The following is an 18,110-nucleotide window of genomic DNA, read 5'->3' as shown; positions in this document are numbered from 1 at the left end:
GTGTGGCCTTGGGCAAGCCACTTAACCCCATTGCCTTGCAAAAAAACCCCAAAGTGCTATTTTATAAATGAGGAAACTAAGAGAAAGTAAATAAGGACTCATCTGGGTCTTGGTGTTATCTTCTCTGAGATGACCTTCCCTCTCCTCTGGATAGAAGGATTTTTGTGTGTTTGCTTATCTGGTGCATTCTTCTAGTAGAATATAAGTTTCTTGAGGCCAAAAATAATTTCATTTCTCTTTAAATCCTTAGTGCCCACCATATGTGGTTGTTCAGTAGTATCTGACTACGCATGATCCTGTATGGGGTTTTCTTGGTAAAGATAATGGAATGCTTTCCCATTTCCTTCTCCAGTGGCAAACAGGTTAAGTGACTTGTCCAGGGTCACACAGCTAGTGAGTGTCTGAGTCCAGGGCAAGAGGTCTATCCACTGAGTCATATAGTAATGTTTAATATAAACTTATTGATTGGTTGGAAGTAAAAACAAATCTCTCGAGCCTCTCACTGATGCTGTGAGAGTAGGGAGATGATACACTGGTCTCCACCTCCCCTGATCTGGTCAGGAAGTTAGCCATCTATGTATGCTGAGCTGTCATGGTAGCTGTCATAGAGCAACGAATGCTGGTTGCCTTGTTGACTAAAACAGATTACAAAGCAGAAGAATAATAGCCAGCTCATCTAATCTTCATTGCAAGCCTGAGAGGGACATTGTTTTTGAATCACCCCCATTTTGCATTTGCAGCAACTGAGGCTTACAAAGGTAGGTCATTTCCCAAGGTCAGCCACAGTTAGGAAGGGACTGAAGGAGGATTTGAACTCAGGACTTCCTGACTCCAAGTCTAGTATTCTGCTCTCTCCTTATTGCCATAAATACTTCAGATTCAGAGTCTATTTAAGACCATGCTTCCTTAGCTACCCCCAAAACAACCAGCTCTTGGGGAGCTTTGCCTAGCTGGTATGGCTCCACTGGCCACCAGATGGCAGTGCTCCTGCAAAGATCCCTCTCAGGTTTATCCTCTGCCTGGGGGCAGAAGGATGCTTCTTCAGTGGAGAGGTAGAGGTAGGATATTTATTAGGACCTTCTTGATGGTCAGGGCTCAGATCTGTCTTTGGTCTTTTAGGCCTGCAGGCACCATGAGAGCAGTCTGGAGACATGTTCAAAGGAGGCATTTTTTTTAAGGATTTTTGCAAGGCAAACGGGGTTAAGTGGCTTGCCCAAGGCCACACAGCTAGGTCATTATGAAGTGTCTGAGGTCAGATTTGAACCCAGGTACTCCTGATTCCAGGGCTGGTGCTCTATCCACTGCACCACCTAGCCGCCACTAAGGCGGCATTTTCCGATAAAAGTTGATGATACTTGAATCTTGGCAGCTGCAGCCAAAGTAAGTTCTTATGCGCAGAGAAGTATGCCTCATCTCCTCTACACCACAGAGGGTTCTGGGCCTGGCCTGGACAGGCCGACCCCAGTTCAGTGAAAGACATTGGCTTGAGAGCTGCTAGCATCAAGTCTCCCATCATTAAGACCACTCACCCATCCTAGAACTGGCTGAGGATAGAACTCATCAGAAGATGAATCTGAAAAAAACAACATGCACTTTGGCTTACAACACTCTACCTGGGGCCAAGTGGTCTCTTAAAACTTTTTTAAAACCTTATTTCTACCATGAAATTGTCTTTAATCGAATGAAAGGGATTTTATTATATCTCCTCCTTTCTTTCAGTCCCAAGAGAATATATTCACTTACTAAATATTATTCATTGTTCTTGTGGAGATGTTATTATGATAAGTAGAGTGAACATTTGTATTAGAATTTTATTTTCCCAGTTACATGCAAAAACAAATTTCAATATTCACATCCAAAGCCTTGAGTTCAAAATTCTCTCCCTTCCTTTCAACCTACTCTCCTTCATTGAGGAAGCAAGTTATTTGAAATAGATTAAAAATATGTAGTCATGAAAAACATTGTCATAATAGTCATGTGGTAAAATTACCCCCCCCAAGAAATCTCAAGAAAAATAAAGTAAAAAAAAGTATGTTTCAATCCATATTCAGACACCATCAACTCTGTCTTTGGGTTGGATAGTAGTCTTTATCATAAGTCCGTCAGTGTTCTCTTGGGTCATAGCATTGCTGAGAAAAGGTAAGTCATTCATAGCTGATTATGCTACAGCTTTGCTGCTAATTTGTACATAGTACATTTCCCATTGCATTTACTCATGTGATTTTATTTTTTTATAAGAGCATCCTGTTGATCATTTCTTATAATGGAATAGCATTTCATCTCAATCATGTACTACACTTTGTTCAGCCATTCTCCAACTGATGGGCATCCCCTCAATTCCCAGTTCAGCAGAGTGAATATTTATGTTTTCTTTTTTCCTTTTTTTTTTGCAAGGCAAATGGGGTTAAGTGGCCTGCCCAAGGCCACACAGCTAGGTCATTATGAAGTGTCTGAGGCTGGATTTGAACTCAGATCCTCCTGACTCCAGGGCTGGTGCTCTATCCATATTTATGGAAGAGACACAGAGCTACCCAAACTCCCAGTCTGAATCTTATCAGTAAGTTGTAGTTATGTACTTAACATGTGGTGAAGTCGTATTTGGGGATAACTAACTCTTCTGAGAGCCAATAGCCAGGAGGAGGTGATGGTAGAAATGAAATGAGGCCTTAAGGAAGAGTAGTGTCAGTGTGGAAAGCATGAAAAATATTTTCCTTGAAGGTCTGCCTCCAGGTGAGACCATTGACTAGTAGTTAAAATAGAACTTAAGGATTTCCTATGTCTGCTTCTGATTAGATGGTAATTGGTGATTCATTTAGTCATCAGCAAATTAAACTAACATTTTAATGAGCCCTGTGTATAGAGCATGTGTCATGGGCTGGGGAAGAGAAAAAGTTTAGGTCATATATAAATCCTTCCCTGCTGCCTAGCAAGGAGATTTACCACACAGAATACTTGAAAATCCACACAAGTTAGTGATGATCTTAAGATCATTGAATCAGAGTTCAGATCCTGCCTCAGTAGCACCTTTGGCAAAGTCATTTACCTTGGCCATCTCTAGTTTCATAGTTTCCATTCATCTATGGGCAGGTGGGTGATGAAGTGCTAAGGCAGCTGGAATCAGGAAGACATAAGCTCATATCCAGGCTCAAGCTCCTACTAGCTGTGTGACTCTGAGCAGGTCATTTATCTTTTACTGCCTCAGGTTTCTCATCTTGCAATGGGGATAATGATAGCACCCACTTCCCATGGGGTTGTGAGGGCAAAATGAGTTAAGACTTGTAATGTGCTTCACAAATCTTTATTTACTATCTATATGAATACCATTATTATTGCTTTCAGAAAAACACTGTTACTTCCTGTTAAAAGTTGGCTATCAGAGTGGCTCATATGTCAAAAAAAAGGAAAATGTTGGATATTGGACGGGGATGTGGGAAGCCTGGGACATTAATGCACTGTTGGTGGAGTTGTGAACTGATCCAACCATTCTGGAATACACTATGGAAGCATGTCCAAAGAACTATGAAATTGTGTATATCCTTCAACCCAACAAAACCACAGTTCAGCCTATATCCCAAAGACATCCAAAAAAGGGAAAAGGACTTATAAAAAAGGACCTATAAAATGGAAAAGGACCTATTAGAATATTCATAACAGCACTTTTTGTTGTGGCTAAGAATTGGAAATCAAAGGGATGCCTATCAATTGGGAAATAGCTATATAAGTCATAGTATAGGACTATATTGTAATATTGTAATATTATCATCCTTTAAGAAATGACAAATGGGATAATTTCAGAAAAAAACAGGACTTATTAGAACTAAGAAATAGTGAAATGAACAGAACCGGGAGAATACTGTATACAGTAATAGCAGTATTGTTTGATGAACAACAGGCAATGAGTTAGCTTTGGTCCAGTGAAATGATCCAAGACAATCTCAAAGGACTAATGATGAAGCATACCATCAGCCTCCAGAGAAAGAGCGGATAGTGTTTGAATACAGACTGAAGCATTCTATTTTTTTACCTTCTTTCATTTTTTTCTTTTGAGTCTTCTTTTACAAAATTACCAATATGGGAATGTTTTGACTAATTAGGCATGTATAACCTATATCTGATCCTCCAGGGATGGGGGAGGTGAGGGAGAAAGGATAGAATATGCAACTCAAAGTTTGAAATAAAAATGTTATTTTAAAAAAATAGCCAGCGGGTGTTATGAGAACTAAGGCAGAGAGAGGGTATGTGATTTGTATCAGCAGGGAGGTTCCTCTCTGACAAAATCAGAGTATCTGGAAATATCTGAAAATATTTTCATGTTACTTAATGTATATTTTGTCTTCTTAAATTGTGTACAAGTTGTATCACCCTAGTGAAGCACAAGGGCTATATCACTTTTTCATCTCTGCTGTTAAATAATAGCTTAAATAAGTGACTGAATGAATGTATACATTATTTATTAGATTTTTTTTAAGATAAGAAAAATCACCAGGAAGCCACTCACAATTAGAAGGACCAGTTTTTTTCAAATCACAAACACTATCAGTTTACCCTGATCTACATGTAATATGTTTTCTCTGGATGACTCGAGATGATCAGTAAGACAAAGGGTGAAATAAATAAAATGTAAGTAACTTGGCACATAAATCACTTCTGTGCTTGTAGGAAGGACTATTCAGAAACTGAACCATTTCACTCATTAAAACCTTTGTGATTTGCTATTATCGAAGCCAACAGGCACCCCAGGCAGTTCTAAGTCATTCGATTCATTTGTGCCTTCTCTTCTCTACTAACTGCTACCATGGCAACTGCCCATTGACCTGCCCATCGGGGAAATAGAATCTCTGGAAAGATCCAAAACGTTTCATAAATTCACTTGTCGATGCAGGTCAGGAAGAAACAGCCAGGTTTTTACTGAATGAGTCACAAAGCCCATTAGTGGAACGAGCAACTCCCCAGCATCTCCCTTCAACTTTGGGGTTCACTCAGTAAGGACCAAACCATCTTTAGAGTCCGAGGGGATGACCTGTGAAGGCCCTCTCAAAGTCTGCCTCCACGTTTCAAGTTGCTGCTCTCTACTTTACTGCTTTTGTTGGCCAATTATTACTTACTTCATGTCCTCAATTGGAGGACATGGGATATGGGAGAGATTTCCCATTCCTTCTCTAGATCATTTTTCAGATGAGAAAACAGAGGCAAACAGGGTGAAGGGACTTGCCTAGGGTCACATGGCTACTAAATGTTTGAGGCTGGATGTGAATTCAGAAAGATGAGCCCTCCTGATTTCCCTTCACTGTACCGCCTACTTGCCCGTTATCTCTTTTGAGAGGGTCTAAATGGATACCTACTTCAAAATGAGCTCATCTTACAGTAATGTATTTCAACCTTGATTTTATCAGCCAGGAATGAATTCCATAGTAGAATGATACCATGGGGAAATATACATTTTGAGGTCTTGCTTTTTTCTCCTCATCAAAAAGTATGATTTGCTTCTCAGCTTTTCTGGGACTGAAGATGAGGAGTTGAAAATATGAAATCTAACCAGGATGTAAGTAATTATGCCAAATGACACTTTACAAGCTGGCCAGGGAGATGACTTTTACTCAACCTTTCCCTTGAGGGTGGTTGTGCATCTCCCTGTAGTGGAATTCGCTGCCCTTGGATTGGCAACACAAGCAAACAGTTCTCAAAGTTGTTCAACATTTATTTCACAGTGCTCATTCTAATACTTTCACAGCTGCCAAGGTTGGCTCCCTGGTTTGCTCTTCTCTGGGGGAAACTGCAAGGTTACAAGGGTAACCAGAATCTGGAGGATGAGCTATATAATGATCAAAAAAAGAGAAATAGAGTAAACAGAAATAATGCCCAAAGACAGCAGAATCCGGATTAATTGCAATGACCAATCTTGGTTCCAAAGAATGCATGAGGAGGTAAACTTAATCTCCTCTTGGGGAGAGAGGTGAAAGACCATAGGGGTAGAGTGTTGTATTTGCTAGCAGATGTGGGCTTTTGGCCAATTGGCTTTGTTTCACAGGTTTTTAAAGTTAAGATGACACGTCTAGAGCTGGGAGACACTTCAGAGACTATTGAGTCATGGATTTCTAACCTTTTTTGTGTCATGAACTCCTTTGATAGCCTGGTGCAGTCTCTAGACTTCTGTATTTTGTTTTTTTGATTGTTTTTTTTTAAGAATTCATGATAGAAGAAAATGCTAAATTTTATCTAGAGGCTAGTGAAAATAATGATGTTATTTCTTCCCCATTCAAAATGGCATATCCCCTGAAATCTATGTCCATAGACCACTTGGAAGTTTGTGGACCCCAACTTAAGAACCTCTGATCTACAACCACGATGGACCTGCTCACTCCATCAGTGCAATAATCAGAGACAATTTTAGGGGGGGTCTGGATTGGAGAATAGTATCTGTAGCCAGAGAAGGAATTGTGGAGTTTAGATGAAGACCAAAGATTTTTATAAGTTGTTGCATGTATTGCGTAATTGTGCTATCTCTAATGTTTTCTTTCTTCCTTTTGGATCTGCTTTTTCCTCTCAACACATTCAATTAGGATCCATGTGTATCATGGTAGTGAACGTAAAGATTACATCAGAGTACCTTCTGTTGGGGGAAAGGGAGAGGGAAGGGAGGGAGAGAGAGAAAAATTGTAAAATCCAAAGCCTTGCAAAAAAAATGACTGGTAGAAACTACCATTGTATGTAATTGGAAAACAAATAAAATATTTATATTTAAAAAAGAACCTCTGATCTAGTCCAGTCCCTTCAGATTAATACAAAAGTTAAAACAGAGGTCTATGAAGATTATGAATGACTTGATAAAAGTCAAGATAGCTAGGAAGGTCCAAAGGAATGATTTGAATCAAGGCCCTTTGATCTAGAGACAGGGGTCCCTCCACTTACAAAATAGGGTGTGTGTTTGTGTCTTTGTGTGTGTGTGCGTGTGTGTATGTGTGTGTGTGTGTGTGTGTGTAGCTCAGAATGACTGGTGCATAAACATTCACAGACACAGACACATAGAGCCACAGACATCACACAAGGAGTGGAATGTACAAAGAGAGGGACATCACCATTCAAGAAAATTACTTTGGAGCAGATTTGGTAAATAGACATGAAAAAAATTGCTCTGGGGTGAAAAATAAACAAATTGTGAATCTACTTTTTTTTTCTTGAAGCAAATAGCCAGAAACCTGACCAACTCCTTAGCAATTTCTTTCAAAAGGAAGCAACAGTCTCTCTGGAAACATGAAAGCTTTGAGAAAGAATAGATGACAAATCATTTTTTTCATGGAACAGCTGCTTGCCGTTGGATGGAAACTCATTCTCCTAGACTAGAAAGCTCAATTAGAAAATCAATTAAGTCCACCTTCCTTTCCTGCCAACATGGCAACAAGACCACTTTCTCCTCTCTGTTTTGGATCCGATGCCTGTAAGCCTACAAGACCACTGGACTAGTCTTGGTGTTGGTAATACCTACTAGGAGGTGGAGGAGAAGGCATTCTACTTTAATAACAGATTAGCCATGAGCAGAAAGAGCAATCTTTGCTTTGCTCTGCCTCCTGATATCTGTCTTTCTCCTTGCTTGCTTTAGAAGAGCAACCCAGCATGGGCTCCATCACTGCAGAATCATCTGGCCGCCTGTCACTTTGTTTCAGGGGAACATGGTTAGGGGTGAGCAAAGCAGATGGTTTGTAAAGGGGCCACATCCAAAAAAAAACATTCTGCAAGCAAATTGTGGTGTTGTCTTTCAGAGCTAAGGGAACATAGGGAAGAATGAAAGCAGCTCTTGGCCATCCTGTGCCTCTGTCTTTCTTACTTTTTTCATATCACGGACCTCCTTGTTAGCCTGGTAAGGCTTTACAGTTGTCTTCCATGAACAACATTTTTAAATGCATGAAATAAAAAAGCCTGAGTTTACAAAGGAAACCAATTATATTGAAACACAATTATCAAAATAATTTTTAAAAACAAGTATACACAGGCTCAGAATTTTTGCAGCATATATCCATCTTTCCTCTAGACATCATATAGATTTTCCTATTCACTCACCTCCTAATCCCCTCAAAGACAAGAGTAGTCATGTGGAAGGCCATAATCACTGTCTTTTAATCTTCCCAAGTAGGACATGGACCCCAGCCATCATCCTGACATTGCCAGTGAAACCTTTCTAGGTGGCACAGTGGATAGAGCACTGGCCTTGGAGTCAGAAGGATGGGAGTTTAAATCTGGTCTCAGACAACTGACACTAGCTATGTGACCTTGGGCAAGTCCCTTAACCTTGATTGCCTCACATCCAGGGCCATCTCCAGTCATCCTGATTCCTACCTGGCCACTGGACCCAGATGGTTCTGGAGGAGAAAGTGAGGCTGGGGACTTAGCATATCCTCACCACCCACTCAATTCTAATTCATGCTTTTCATGTCATTGCCTCCCTGATGTCATGGTCTTTTTTGAGAATGAACTTTTGCTTGAAGGTTTTGGGGCGGGGGGACAACCTACTACCTCTAGCCTATTCTACTTATGGAAAAGTCTCTTAATAATACTTATTGATTGATTAACTAAGGAGAATTTCCTTATTTTAAGATTAAAGCTACCATTTGTAACTTCTATCTATTGCTACTGCTTCCTCCCTGTGGGACATTGCAGATGAATGCTGCTCCATTCTCCATGTAACTGCCCTTCAAATACTAACACATTGAGCCAAATGCTGGGTTCAAATACTAGAGATATTAGCTATTCCCTGCTAAAGGCAGGGACATCTTCAAATAAAAGTGTTCTTTGCCATGGTCATCAATAAATATCAGTGCTCAGTATCTGCACAGTGAAGAGTGAGTTGAGTTGATTCTCCCCCTCCATGGGATCACTGGAGATTTTCAAAGCATTTCATAGTATTTTAAAAAAATCAGCCAATTCTTAAATGGGACTAAAAGCCATCAAGGTAATTGGTAATTTTCTTTCTACAGATTGAGCTTTACCTTTTCAACTGCTGGGTGCTCTTCACTGGTTACACTCGTTTTTCTTGATTCATTTTTTGATCTGCTCAGTCTCCTGGACACCTTCTCTCTTAGTAAAGTGGCATAGCCAATGTGTTCATAGATAGGATTTGTTGTCATTTTGGAAATGTATTCGGAGGCTTTTGTTTCTATGTACAGTGTGATCAAGCCATCTGTTACCAAGTCATGGATGGATTCAAATCTCTTCTCTCCTACAAAATGTTTCCCATCATAGAAAAGCCGGTAGTTAAGGGTCTGGTTTCCAAACCTGCATATTTGAGAATGAGAGAATACATTAATAGCTACGATGACAAATAAATTATTAGAACATTTAGCCAGGCAGATATGCAAGCATTGCATCACTATTCCTCTCATCCTCAAAAGATGGACTACAGTATAGACCAGTTCCAACTTACACACAACCTAAGGTCTAGAAATAGATGGGGGTAGGGAGGGAGCAGGGGCTTGTTGCCATTACTGTAGCTAACCTGTTGCATTGTACCCCTCTGCCCCATTAGATGTACCCACTCTTCTGCCTCTAGGCCTGGGATTCTCAATTGACTAGGTCAATGGAATCATTGCCAAGGGTCGGCGATCATTTGATTTTATCTTTTTTTTTTTACTTTAAGAAAATTTCATGACTGTTTTTATTTTTTAATTTAGCTCCAACACAATCTGCAGCACGAATGCCAGCATAATAAATAAGCAAATATCCCTTCTGTGGACTGAATAAATAATATGTCTCACACATATCTATGTCAGACTATTTTTCAAATGTGTGAAGATGCTTTTGGAGTAAATAAAACCACAGTCATTAAAAGCAGGAATTTGTGCAGCAAAGAGAGAGGTGGCTTCAGAGTTAGGAATCCTTGGGTTCACGCCATGTTAATGCCTAAAAGACCTCAGCTGGCCCCAAATCCCCAATCACATCTTCTGGCAATGCCCTGGCTGCCATTCCTTTTGACTGACCTTCCAATTTCTGGTCTGGGGTCATGCTAACTTCCTTCCTCATCCACCCAACTATGCCCCTTCCTTTTCTACCACTTGCTTTGGTATCAATATTTGGGTCAATAGAATCAATGCTTAAGGAAGAGAGTGTCATTTAATTGTCCTGTGACCCTTCTCACCATTCTTGACCACAATCCTAGACACTCTGTCTCTCATTATTAGAATGAAAGCTCCTTGAGTTCAGGGACTGCCTTACTTTTGTATTAGTATCCACAAGTATTCAGTATCCTAACTAGCCATATTAGTCTCTTAATGGGTGTCTTTTTTATTCTTTTGGTTTCTGCAAGGCAATGGGGTTAAGTAGTTTGCCCAAGGCCACACAGCTAGGTCATTATTAGGTGTCTGAGGCCGGATTTGAACTCAGGTCTTCCTGACTCCAGGGCCGGTGCTCTATCTACTGTGCCACCTAGCTGCCCCAATAGGTGTCTTTCTAATTTTTTTCATTCTACCTCTTGACCTTTGAGCAAGTCACTTACTCTCTCAATGCCACCCGAGAATTTCCCTAAATACTTTAAGTTATATAAGAATGACTGACCTACATTGGTGGAGGGAGTTCTCACACTGGGAGATTTTTACCGTGATGGGTCTGGATATTACAGAAATGCACCAGTATGGGAAGGTTTTGTGATTTCCTCAGCACAGGAATATGCAATGCCCCCTCCCCTCCCCACGAGGTTCATAATTTGTCTATGAATTAGTAGATAAGTCCTAGGGAATAAATTACCTTTGTAGAGACTCTGAATGACTTGACTGGCGTCACACAACTACTAAATTGTCAAAATTTCATGGAATTTGAACCCAGGTCTTAATGGCTCCAAGCCCAAAATTCTATTCACTACATGAAGATGCCTCATTAAGAGTAAATAATGACTTGAGAAAAGTAATGGATAAATGATTCTCATTTCATGGTTGCAAATGACACAAAGTTTACCTTAGTGCTAGTGTGTAGCATCCGGGCTGACGCTGACTTTCTCTGAGAATATAGGCCCCCTCTGCACCCCCAAGAAGCTCATCAGCTTGGTCGCGAGAGATGATCCCATGAAACCTAGAAGAGGAGGACAAGATCACAGCCCGAGTCACATGATCAGAAGAGAAAGCACAAGAGGTTATGGCTCTCTTGCATATTAAAGCAATAAGAGCCACAGGTGAGGTGATGCCTTGGGAGATACTGCCCTCAAGTTGGATGGAAAATTACTGTGAAATGGAATCTTAGCTCACATGGTGATAGAGACAGGGAGAAGGGTAATCATCCCTGGCCAATCAAGAGCATTGGCCTATTACAGCAAGAAACAGATGCTCCAAAGATTCCACTTCCAATGTTGTCCCCTAGCTAGGCTAGGCATTACTTAAAGACTGGACTCCCTTAAGAACAGGTTTTTTTTTGGAGTACCCCTTGGGAAGCCCACTTACCTGCACCTTCCTCATCCTTCTCTTCTTTGAGGGAAGATAATGGCTCTCTTTGATATTTGGATTCCCAGAGCTAAGCACCTAGAACTTAATGAGTGCCTATTTATTAATTAATTAGTAAAACGGGACAATAACATTAGTAGAGAGAAACAGTCAAAGGTAGACCTATTTTGCTCTCATAATATCCTTAAGAACTAGGGGTTATTCCCATTTTATAGACAAAAGAAACCAAGGCAGAGATCAGTAACTTGCCTCACTAATCGTCACACCATTAGGAAGCATCTAGTGAAGGATTTGAACTCAAGTCTTTCTGACTTCAGATCCAGGATATATCTATTCTCATCTCACTTCTCAGTAGACATTCCCACCCCAAACCCCAACTCTTTAAGCCTTTTAGTTGTAGATTGGTTGATCATCTGTAGCAGCAGAAGGGTATTCCTTACTGGAATGGACAGCTCCCTCATTTGTCTCCCCTCATTCTCAAAGCATGGCCAACCCAGTCTTGGGGGACATCCTGTCTCCAGGGACTCTTGGGCAATTTGTCATTTGTAATGGACTGTAGTCTATTTTTACCTATAATGCACTTCTCCATTGACCTTTGGGTGAGTCTCAACTTTAATCCTTTTGGGGGCAATGGTATTTGTGGGTCATGTGCCTCACAACCTCACAGAAAAGATGCTGGTGTTAAAAAACAGGAGAAGTTTGGGGTTCATTAAATGTGTTACATACTTTCCCAAAGGCAGCGTGCCCTGCTGGCCTTCTCCACTCCAGACCCAGATCATTTTTTTGTGTATGATGACTGTCTAGCACCTTTGTACTAAAGGGCAAACTCTCTGCAGGTTGTCCCTCCAAATGCATACAGGCACATATTATGATGCCATCATGCAGCCCAAGGTTCCATCAGCTCCTCTGAGTAGTCATGTCCTATGGATGGTTCCTGTGAATGTGTATTAAGTTGAAACACCTCTGTTATTTGGTACTTAATTACACCTTTTTTTGTGTAATATGATTTTGTGGTTGCTTCAAATCCCCCCCCAAAATTTTTTTTCTCATATGAACAATTTTTTTGTTACTTCTTCTTCATCAGTATATGTTCAATTTATGATTTAGAATCAAAATTCAGAACTTTGAATTCAATCCTGGTCAGTTCAGTCCATTATTTCAGGCCACCATTGCAGTTGGCTAAAGGTTTTCTGAATTTTGTAGTTTAAATGATCAACTTTTTAAAAGTAGGGCTGTCGATCTACAACAGGTGAAAGTAATTTCCCCCTAAGAACTGGTTTCTTGATCCACATAAGTTCCTATTGCCATCCATATCCAGGGAAAGAATTATGGAGCCTGTGTACAGAGCAAAACATACAATTCACTTTTTAAAATTTGTTTTATATTTTTTCCTTTCTTCATGGCTTTCATCTTTTGTTCTGATTCTTCCTTCACAATATGACTAATATGGAAATAAGTTAAATATGATTGTAGACATATAACCTATATCAAATTACTTGCAATCTTGGGGAAGGGAAGGGGAAGGAAGGAGGGATGGAAAAATTTGGAATGCAAAATCTTACAAAAGTGAATGGTGAATATTATCTTTACATGTAATTGGAAAAAATTAAATTAAAACCATTATTTCAAAAATGAAAGTTAAATTTCTGTAGGTTACTAGGTAGAACAGTAGCTACATCCTGGATCCAAAGTCAGAAAGGCTTGAGTTCAAATCCTTTGCTAGATATTTCCTAATTGTAATGAGTAAGGCGAGACATTGACCTCAGCTTCAGTTTCTTTATCTATAAAATGGGAGGAGTATCTACTTCTTAAGATAGGACAAAAGTTAGGGCAAAAGGAGATCATATTTGGGAAGTGCTTTCCAAACTTTAAAGAATTCTATCAATGCTAGTTATTACTTATGGTTGAAAAGAGCAGGAAAGTTGGATTTGGAGCTGTTTTTGCATTTTTGTAGGTTTAGTCACATCTTCTAGAAACCACAAAGTCAGAATTTGACATAAACAGGTAATGGGGAATCAGAAGAACAGACTCTGCTCATTCAACTTGTCTTGGATTCTCTTCTGTCCTATCAGCTCAATACTCCAGTGGGTCTGTGGTCTCATCAATTCCGGAGTTTCCTCTAATGATGTAGAGTATGGTTCATTTCCCTTTGTTTTCCCTCAGGTTTATCTCAGATGGCCCTTCCAGTGAGTTGGAGACCTTCTTTGTTTTCTCCCAGTGTCTCCAGAGACCAGTGGAATACTCTGTCTGCCCACCTGTCATAACTAGCTCATCTTCTTGTCTTAGACTACCATCTTTGATGATATCCTTTATTCCTAAAGAATTAGTGATCCCTCCTAAATGTATACAGCTAAGATTTTGATGGGGTTGGGGGGAGGCTTTAATATCTTCATTCAAATAGTTCAAAACACAAGGGGATTCAGAATTTCCCCATCAGGGGATCCTTGAAAGCAGCTTGTGATGCTGAGGAAGAGATGGTTCATAGGATATGAGAACTGTTTTTGATAGTTGAAGGGCTGCCACATGCAGACGATAGACTTGTTCTACTTGGTTGGAAAGAGAAAAAATGAGAAGCTGGTGGGGTGGGGGGAAGTTGCAGGAAGGCAAACTTAGTTTTGGTGTTAGGAAAGCTACCAACAATGGAGCTTATAGAAGGAGAATGGGTTGTGGTTGGAGGCAATGACTTCCTCCTCACCATAAGTCTCCAAACAAAAGTCTGAGGAGGATAGATGGTGCAGTGGATAGAGGATGGGCCCTGCAGTCAGGCTGACCTGAGTTCAAATCCAGACTCAGACACTTAATAATTACCTAGCTGTGTGGCCTTGGGCAAGTTACTTAACCCCATTGCCTTGCAAAAACGAAAAGAAAAAAAACAAATAGGAAAATGTCAAAAATTGCTTACTCACTGGGTTATGTTCCAATGATTAGAACATCTTTCTGAGAATAATTTAAACATGAATTGAGGAGATCATGATTGAAGGAAATGGCAGGAGCAATGGAAAGAGAATTGGACAGAGAGGATCCTGCCCCAACTTTGCCACTTAGTTGGGAAAGTTACTCGAGTCCCTTTGGTTTTCCATTCTATCATCTAAAATGAAGGCAGTAGCCTAGAGCTCCAGCTCTGGAGTCATATACTGGAAGAGTTGTGAGATGAGAGACACACTAGTGCATTGTTGTGGGGCTGTGAATCGGTACTATCATTTCAGAAAGCAATTTGGAATTATGCAAATAAAGTGTCTAAAATGTCCATGGCCTTTGACCCAGAGACCCTAACATTATTGACTTTATGTCTCCTGGAGGTCAATGATAAGAAGAGAGTCCCTATATATACCCAAATATTTTATTTTATTTTTTTTTGGCAAGGCAGTGGGGTTAAGTGACTTAACAACTTAACCCAAGGTCACACAATCCATCTGAGGCCAGATTTGAACTCAGATTCTCCTGACTCCAGGGCCAGTGCTCTATCCACGGCACCACTTAGCTGCCCCTTACCCAAATATTTTATGAGGAAAGAATCAGGGACAAAGTAGAAACCTATTGATTCAGTAATGGTTAAATACATTGTGATATATGACTGTATGAATGGAATATTATTGTACTATCAGAAATGATAAATGTGATGAGAATGAGAAATGTGGAAACATCTACATGAAATGAGGCACAGAAAAGTCAGCAGAGCTAAGAAAACAATATACACAATGGTTATGACATTGCAAACAGAAAGAACACCACCAAATAAAAATAAAGGGGAAAGCTGCAAAATTATGAAGAATAAGCAGGGCTCAAAAGAAGAGACCTTTAGCTTTCCCCTTTACATAAATGAGGGGCCATAAGTATTGCATATGGTATGTATTTTCAGATTTTTCAAAATATAGTTCAGTAATGCTGATTTTTTTCTTCTTTCTCATTCTTTCTATTTCTGTCTGTCAGTTTCTCTGTGTGTCTGTCTCTGTGCCTCTGACTTTCTTGTCTTTCTATATATAGTGTATTTGTTATATGGGATGCTAGAGATGGGAAAGGATACTGGGGGGAATTATGATGTTTAAAAAGGCATCAATTAAAAAAAGCATAGAAAATACACCAAGGCAGACACCCAATGTCTATATTAGCAAGTACCAGCTGAAATGTCAGGAAATAATTTCTTAGCAATTATAGGGCCCTAAGAAAAAAAACTTCCCTTTCCTTAAGAATCCTCAAGCAAAAGCTGCAACATTGAACACCTGTGATGTTGCTGGGGAAGCAAATGGAGATACTAAATGGAAAAGGGAAATAACATTATTAAGGCAAGCCAAGGGAAACCTTGATTGGGTCTTATATAATTACATTGTAATGCCACGGTTTTTTTCTGATTTTCATCTAATCTGCCATCATCTGAACAGATCATGGGATTCCAGATTCAGGGCTGGAAGGAATCTCAAAGACTACTTTGTGCTACATTTTCATTTTATAGAAGAGGAAGCTAAAGCCATGGGAGGTGAGCTTTCCTTCCTAAGGTCACACAGGTCCTACACAGGTGTAGAGATGGGTTTTGAATCCAAGTCTTGGCACTCCAAAGCCAGGAATCTTTCCCTCATGTCATGCAGATTCCCTTTGCTCTCTTGACTCTGCCTCCCTTTCTACAAATCTCCCTTATGTCTTCTCCAAGAGGAAACTGATGCCCAAGACAGGAGTGATCTGCCCATGGTCATACAGACAGCAAATATCAGAGGTAGGATCTCTATCGCTGTAGATAGAATGTTAGACAATCCAGAGTTTTACATTAAATTTGAGTGGAAATGAAATAAAAGATTGTCATCAGTCTCCAGGTATGGCACAAGGGCCACATTGAAGTCCAGATAGTGACAACACTCAGTCACTGCCCATTTTGAAAATAACCTGATATTTGGCATTTCTCCTTCTAACATTAATGGAAAGAAAACCGGCAGGCCATAAAGAACATTTGGTACAATGATGTCTGATTGCATTCACTTTTGATTGTTAGATTCTTGTAGTCTGACCATTTGGAAGAGAACCCATAAATTTGAGAATATTTTAATATTCAATATTTAAGAACATACACTATGACATACCAACTGATTACACACTAAATTATTAAAACAAAGAATAGTATGATACATACTCTCTTCCATAATATTTTGGTCTGTTCTCCACCTAGAGAGAGAGAGAGTGAGAGAGAGAGAGAGAGAGAGAGAGAGAGAGAAACTATTAATAATTCATTAAAATTCAAATCATGGATATTAAAATACCATTCAAGTAAACAAGGTGAGAATTCCGATGGCAACTTGATCACATTGAGAATCTGTGGGGTTTTATATAGCTGACTATAAAAAGAATAAGAAATATAACCCGAGCAGCGTTGTTGGTGAGTCATTTTTCAGTCATATCTGGTTCTTCCTGACCCCATTCAAGGTTTTCATGGCAGAGATACAGAAGTGGTTTGCCATTTTCTTCTCCAGTTCATCTTAAAGATGAGAAAATTGAGACATCCAGGGCTAAGTGACTTATCCAGGGCCACACACTAGGTCTGAGATGCGATTTGAACTCACACAGAAGAGTCTTACTAACTCCAGGCCCAGTGCTCTCTCTACTGGACCGCTAAGTTGACAACCTGAGCAGCTTGTAGATACAGAATCAGAATACTGGGAAGCTGCTAGGGACCTGCTTCTGAACAGGGCTTCCTGAAAGTCATCCCCCCACCCCAGGTTTTTGCTTTTTATTAAATTAGACTAGCATTATTTCAAGAAAAAAAACACACCCCTCTCCCCCATTCCAAATAATCCCTTTCATTTCAGTAGGAAAAAGGGGTCATTACATTCAATTGTTAATTATATTTTAAACAATAAAGTCAAAGTTGTTCAGGTATAAATAATACTTAAGTATTTATTTCATTTTTCATCTGACTTTTCTATTACAAATTTATTTTTTTAAGGCTTTTGCAAGGTCACGGGGTTAAGTGGCTTGCCCAAGGCCACACATCTAGGTAATTATTAAGTGTCTGAGGTCAGATTTGAATTCAGGTACTCCTGACTCCAGGGCTGTGCCACCTTGCCTCCCCAAATGCACCACCTAGCTGCCCACTATCACAAATTCATAACAATAGATGCCAATCATGTTTTTGTTCATGTGAATACTAGTGTTTCACTAATTTTATTTTATGGCATTTTTCAATGCAATATTTTACTTTATTTCATTTTATTTTTTAGTCATTCTTTTCATCATTGCTTTTGTTTTAGACCATGATTCTTCTCTTTAACCCATTCCTGCAATGGAAAGTCTTCCTAGCAACAAAGAAAAAGTATTTTAACAAAACCATTTGATACAGTGATCGCATTTGATTTTGTATACTGCATTCTCCATCTGCAGATTCCCCACCCTCCCCACCATTGAGAGGAAAGATGGGATGTTTCCTCATGAATTTTCAAGGACCAAGACAGTTCATTCTAATTCATCAGAGTTCAACTACTTTTCACAGTAGGATTTCCATGATTGCTGTCATTGTCCAGATTGTCATGTATCATAGTCTCCCAGACCTAGGACTGGAAGGGACGTGCCTTATTCAACCCTCTTATTTTACAGAAGAAGAAACTGAAGTCATAAGAGCTCCTATTCCTTTCCTGAGGTCCTATACAGGTATAGAGAAATCTTGGGACTCTAGAGTCAGAGCTTTTCCCTCAGGATCCAAGAATTCCTATT

At 39.7% G+C, this 18,110-nt stretch overlaps 1 protein-coding gene across 2 annotated transcripts in view; it reads right to left on the bottom strand.

The window, feature by feature from the left end:
- CHN2 (chimerin 2) overlaps positions 1-18,110 on the bottom strand; it is a 281,452-nt gene that overhangs the window by 79,881 nt on the left and 183,461 nt on the right. For both annotated transcript variants that reach the window (XM_074195566.1, XM_074195567.1), the window contains exons 4-6: positions 16,537-16,568; positions 10,939-11,052; positions 8,982-9,267 (exon numbers count right to left, since the gene is read on the bottom strand). In XM_074195566.1, coding sequence (XP_074051667.1) covers positions 8,982-9,267; positions 10,939-11,052; positions 16,537-16,568 — 432 coding nt within the window. The remainder of the gene's footprint in view (positions 1-8,981; positions 9,268-10,938; positions 11,053-16,536; positions 16,569-18,110) is intronic.

This window comes from Macrotis lagotis, chromosome 7 (genome assembly GCF_037893015.1).
Source record: "Macrotis lagotis isolate mMagLag1 chromosome 7, bilby.v1.9.chrom.fasta, whole genome shotgun sequence".
Classification (NCBI taxonomy): Eukaryota; Metazoa; Chordata; class Mammalia; order Peramelemorphia; family Peramelidae; genus Macrotis; species Macrotis lagotis.
The sequence above is the reverse complement of the archived record's forward strand: the minus strand, read 5'-3'. Positions and strand labels throughout refer to the sequence as shown.